At 56.3% G+C, this 6,327-nt stretch overlaps 1 protein-coding gene across 1 annotated transcript in view; it reads right to left on the reverse strand.

The window, feature by feature from the left end:
* LOC108803358 (neurexin-3-like) overlaps window positions 1–919 on the reverse strand; it is a 15,127-nt gene extending 14,208 nt beyond the window's left edge. The window contains exon 1 of the mRNA XM_018575204.1: window positions 1–919. Coding sequence (XP_018430706.1) covers window positions 1–709 — 709 coding nt within the window. The 5' untranslated portion in view covers window positions 710–919.
* Window positions 920–6,327: the final 5,408 nt, after the last annotated feature.

The following is a 6,327-nucleotide window of genomic DNA, read 5'->3' on the forward strand; positions in this document are numbered from 1 at the left end:
AGCAGAACTTGCCCACGTATCCGGTCGCCGTGCAGTCGCAGGTGGGCTCACCGTCCAGCAGGAGACAGGCGCCTCCATTTTCACAAGGGTTCTCCATGCACAGACCCTCCTGGTCCAGGCGGACGCCTTGACTTCCCAGCAGCCGGGGCTCGGAGTTGCCATACTTCAGGTCATGTAACAATCCGGAGAAGTTGGGAATGTCGCGGACGGCGCCGAGGGTCAGGGCGTCGGAGCGGATGTCCCCGGGAACGCCCCCCAGGAAGAGGTCGCTGACGATATTCATGTGCTGCCGCTGCGGTCGCACCTCCCCGGGTTTGCCTTCTCCGTCCAGAACCAGCGTGGTCCTCAGCCTATCGCGGCTCACCGTCACGAAGTGCCAACCGCCGTCGTCCACCGCCTTGTCGGCCAGCACCGCGGTCTCCGCGCAGTCGATGCTGAACTGCAGCCGGACCCGGCCGTCCGCCAGGGACAGGCACAGGAAGTCGCAGATGCCGCCGTCGTCAAAGTAAAGGAGGAGGCCGCTGGAGACGTTGGTCCGGAGCTGGAAGCTGAGGTCGCTGCGGGTGCTGGCGTCCCAGCGCAGGTAGCGGGCCCACTGGTTGGACAGGCCCATGAACTCAAGTCCCAGGCTGAGGCCTAAGATGGAGGCCAGGAGGAAACTGAGGCTGAAAGTGAACGCGAGCGAGTGGAGGCCGGAGGAGGAGGACATGGTGGTCCGCGGGGCAGAGGAGGAACCTGGAAGAGGAAGTGCGGGGAAGAGAGAAGGAAGGGGAGGAAGATCCAGGATCTCAGAGAAGAGAGCGGGAACACGCTATTGTGCGGCCGCCCAGACCACGCTTCATATGAACAGTGTTCTCTCACAGTCACTCGTGATGTGCAGAAACCGTTCCGGGTCCTCCGCGGGTCTCTCCTACAGACTCGCTCCTACAAAGAGAAGAACACAGGGAGACCGAGGGTTAGTCCAACGCTTGCCCACCCGAAAACCTTCACAGCGTTCAACATGGGGGGTCCCAAAGGGGTGCAACCTGGGGGATACCATCAAATCAGAGTGTCAGAGGGGTGCAACCTGGGGGATACCATCAATTCAGAGTGCCAGAGGGTGCGACCTGGGGGATACCATCAATTCAGAGTGCCAGAGGGTGCGACCTGGGGGATACCATCAATTCAGAGTGCCAGAGGGGTGCAACCTGGGGGATACTATCAATTCAGGGTCTCAGAGGGGTGCAACTTGGGGGATACTATCAATTCAGGGTCCCAGAGGGCTGCAACCTGGGGGATACTATCAATTCAGGGTCCCAGAGGGGTGCGACCTGGGGAATACTATCAATTCTGAGTGCCAGAGGGGTGCAACCTGGGGGATACCATCAATTCAGAGTGCCAGAGGGTGCGACCTGGGGGATACCATCAATTCAGAGTGCCAGAGGGGTGCAACCTGGGGGATACCATCAATTCAGAGTGCCAGAGGGTGCGACCTGGGGGATACCATCAATTCAGAGTGCCAGAGGGTGCGACCTGGGGGATACTATCAATTCAGAGTGCCAGAGGGGTGCAACCTGGGGGATACCATCAATTCAGGGTCCCAGAGGGGTGCGACTTGGGGGATACCATCAATTCAGGGTCCCAAAGTAAAACATTGTTTATAGTACACAGGACACCGAGCAAACGTCACTTTGGCATTAGAGTGTAAGCTCCTCTGTACAGAGACTGATGTGACTGGGGGGGGGGAGGGGACATTAGAGTGTAAGCTCCTCTGTACTGATGTGACTGGCTCAGTGTCCTCTGTACAGCGCTGCGGTATATGTCAGGGACATATAGAACACATGTAGATGGCGGTTACGTGGTCTGTACACGGGAACACCTGGACAATAAATAAGTGATGAGCCTGCCGGGGGTGTCAGGTAACAGAGACGGGATACCATCAATTCAGAGTGCCAGAGGGGTGCAACCTGGGGGATACCATCAATTCAGAGTGCCAGAGGGGTGCAACCTGGGGGATACCATCAATTCAGAGTGCCAGAGGGGTGCAACCTGGGGGATACCATCAATTCAGAGTGCCAGAGGGGTGCAACCTGGGGGATACCATCAATTCAGAGTGCCAGAGGGGTGCAACCTGGGGGATACCATCAATTCAGAGTGCCAGAGGGGTGCAACCTGGGGGATACCATCAATTCAGAGTGCCAGAGGGGTGCAACCTGGGGGATACCATCAATTCAGAGTGCCAGAGGGGTGCAACCTGGGGGATACCATCAATTCAGAGTGCCAGAGGGGTGCAACCTGGGGGATACCATCAATTCAGAGTGCCAGAGGGGTGCAACCTGGGGGATACCATCAATTCAGAGTGCCAGAGGGGTGCAACCTGGGGGATACCATCAATTCAGAGTGCCAGAGGGGTGCAACCTGGGGGATACCATCAATTCAGAGTGCCAGAGGGGTGCAACCTGGGGGATACCATCAATTCAGAGTGCCAGAGGGGTGCAACCTGGGGGATACCATCAATTCAGAGTGCCAGAGGGGTGCAACCTGGGGGATACCATCAATTCAGAGTGCCAGAGGGGTGCAACCTGGGGGATACCATCAATTCAGAGTGCCAGAGGGGTGCAACCTGGGGGATACCATCAATTCAGGGTCCCAAAGTAAAACATTGTTTATAGTACACAGGACACCGAGCAAACGTCACTTTGGCATTAGAGTGTAAGCTCCTCTGTACTGATGTGACTGGCTCAGTGTCCTCTGTACAGCGCTGCGGTATATGTCAGGGACATATAGAACACATGTAGATGGCGGTTACGTGGTCTGTACACGGGAACACCTGGACAATAAATAAGTGATGAGCCTGCCGGGGGTGTCAGGTAACAGAGACGCGGGTTCCTGGTCGCTCGGCGCCGCTCGGGACAATAGTGACATCACAGAGAAGACGCAATCCCAGACAGCGAGGAGAACTCGCTACAATCGTGTGTCGGGTTACATTGTATCTCTCAGTAACTTGCTGCGCACATTCCCGGCACGTTGCGGACTCGCAGAACACGCGCGGCGGCGGCGCAAGTTCTCGGCGACACTCTCTGAATTTGTAGCAGATTTGCTCGGCGAGTCTCCGGCGAGAGTCCGGCGGGTCTGAGGGAGAGTCCTGCAAGCTCGCCGGTCCGGGGACGCGCTGTCATTGTGACGCTCGGCGAGTGCTCGCTCTCTCGGATGGAGGGATCGGCACTGAGAGGGTTCCTATTAGAACCTACAGAGCCATATAGACCAGCAGCGGACCCATCACACCGACGCCGTGCAGAGGAGGAGTCCGTCCTCTGACTATACACTACACGGCCAAATGTATGTGACCCCTCCTCCAATGATGGGGTTCAGGGGCCTCCAATGATGGGGTTCAGGGGCCTCCAATGACGGGGTTCAGGGGCCTCCAATGATGGGGTTCAGGGGTCTCCAGGGACGGGGTTCAGGGGCCTCCAGTGAAGGTTCTGTTCCTCCTCCATCTTACAAAGACATTGTAGACAATGGGGCTCTTCCAGCCTTGTGGTCACAGTTTGGTGAAGACCCTTTTCGGTTCCACCATGACTGTCCCCCGTGTACAGAGCCAGCTCCATACAGACATGGTGTGACCTGCACAGAGCCCCGACCTCATCCCTACTGATCACTGACTGTGAGCCCGGGTCTTCTCATCCACCATCAGTCCCTGACCTCATCCCTACTGATCACTGACTGTGAGCCCGGGTCTTCTCATCCACCATCAGTCTCTGACCTCATCCCTACTGATCACTGACCGTGAGCCAGAGTCTTCAACTCCACCATCAGTCCCTGACCTCATCCCTACTGATCACTGACTGTGAGCCCGGGTCTTCTCATCCACCATCAGTCCCTGACCTCATCCCTACTGATCACTGACTGTGAGCCCGGGTCTTCTCATCCACCATCAGTCTCTGACCTCATCCCTACTGATCACTGACCGTGAGCCAGAGTCTTCAACTCCACCATCAGTCCCTGACCTCATCCCTACTGATCACTGACTGTGAGCCCGGGTCTTCTCATCCACCATCAGTCCCTGACCTCATCCCTACTGATCACTGACTGTGAGCCCGGGTCTTCTCATCCACCATCAGTCCCTGACCTCATCCCTACTGATCACTGACCGTGAGCCAGCCAGGTGAGGGGCCCCGTGTACATACCTGAGGTCGGCCAGGTGAGGGGCCCCGTGTACATACCTGAGGTCGGCCAGGTGAGGGGCCCCGTGTACATACCTGAGGTCGGCCAGGTGAGGGGCCCCGTGTACATACCTGAGGTCGGCCAGGTGAGGGGCCCCGTGTACATACCTGAGGTCGGCCAGGTGAGGGGCCCCGTGTACATACCTGAGGTCGGCCAGGTGAGGGGCCCCGTGTACATACCTGAGGTCGGCCAGGTGAGGGGCCCCGTGTACATACCTGAGGTCGGCCAGGTGAGGGGCCCCGTGTACATACCTGAGGTTGGCCAGGTGAGGGGCCCCGTGTACATACCTGAGGTCGGCCAGGTGAGGGGCCCCGTGTACATACCTGAGGTCGGCCAGGTGATGGGCCCCGTGTACATACCTGAGGTCGGCCAGGTGAGGGGTCCCGTGTACATACCTGAGGTCAGTCTGTATACAATGTGTCTCTCTGTCGCCTCAGGGAGGATCCGCTCTCGGTGTCCCAAGGACTTTGAAGCTCTGGCTGTGGGTGACGGCTCGGTGACCTCTGAACCCGACACAGAAATATGGCTGATCAGGACCCCCCCGGACTTCACCCCGGAAAGGTACGACCCTGAGAACCCCGACCATGGAGGTCCCCGTCCTATAGGAGGATGTCCCGGGGTTCTGTGTGCGCGGGGCGCTCCGCTTAGGGTGACGCCATGCGATGATTTAAGTCCCGTGTAGAAGACGGGCCGGTATGTTCTGGAATTGTCCCCGTGTCTTATACAATTCATTCCACATACAGACTGTGACTACATGAAATGCGGGTGCTGATCCGGACCCCCCGGGGCCACAGATCACCGGATGGACCAGACGCCGGCTCTCCCCCCGGTCTCGGCTCGTCACCGGCAGTCAATTAAAGTTAGAAGGAAATCGATATGAATAGCAGCAGAGGAGCCGGAGGTCCCCAGACAGACATCATGCCACGCAGCGCCGAGCCGCCAACAATCAACATCAGCCGGCAGACAATTAACCCCCCTGACTGCCGGCCTGACAGGAGAACTCCGGGGGAAGCTCTTCCCACACACACCGGGCGCTGCCGCCACCACCAGGTGCCAAGCGCGGTCACCCACAGCAACCAACGCACATAGACTCGTACGTAGCCCGGATCACCATTGGTCACTTCACTGCACAGAGGATAATCCTGACTGCGAGTGCCGGTCATCACATGGGATCCTGCCATGAAGGTCCTTGTTCAGGCACTTCCTGTTATAGGGTGACAACACTCTGTTCCTGTCTAACAACCGTGCTCCTGTGTAGTCACCCTGTCACATGTGCAACTGATAGAGGCGACCATGTCGAATCACACTGCACAGCAAGGGTCCACCTCTGTCACCATCAGGAACGATGCGAAGCTAACGATGGAGGGAGCGCATGTGGACAGGAAGTGACTGCAAAGCAGCAGCTGGTGATCAGCAGCAATGAGATGGGGAAAAGCATGAAAGGTGATCATTGCTTGTAATACACACAGCACAGGTTCATATTTCGGTAAAGGGTAACTAAAGGCAAAACTTCTGAGGGGTTAGAAGACCTGCCAGGTTTATATTGTTGTCCATGTCCCCATTATAGAGATTCACCCTCTCTAAATTTCCTGATCAAACATTTGTCACCAGAACAGGAACAGAGGGGGAATCTACCAATGGGGACGCTCGTTCAGGTGACAACGGTCTAAGTGGCCATTTCCTATAGATTGGAAAGCGATTATCTCACTTCCTGTTGAGTTTACAGAACAGGAAGTGAAGGGAAATCTCCCTAATGACATCGTGTTGTATCCTCCTCTACACTGTTCTGGGGTTTTTCGGGTAAAGTAATCCAATCATTGACTAAAACAAATGTCCCATGCTTCGATCCCATCACATTGCAACAACCAATCCCTATGAACCTGAAAGCGATCAATGATAGACTGGTATGTACACGGCCAGCATGAGATATTCTGCACACGTATGTGATGTAAAATATACCATGGGCTGGAATGTTCCGGAATAGGGATCAGATCTCATACTATGGCCGCCAATCACGCCTACAGAATAACCGGACTTCACTTCAAATCAATTTCTGCTCCTGATTAAACGGGCAAGAAGAGCAGAGAGCTAACCCGAGAGATCACTCCGGACCGACACACCAAG

The sequence above is a fragment of the Nanorana parkeri genome, unplaced genomic scaffold (assembly GCF_000935625.1).
Source record: "Nanorana parkeri isolate BGI_ZX_2015 unplaced genomic scaffold, ASM93562v1 scaffold3635, whole genome shotgun sequence".
Classification (NCBI taxonomy): domain Eukaryota; kingdom Metazoa; phylum Chordata; class Amphibia; order Anura; family Dicroglossidae; genus Nanorana; species Nanorana parkeri.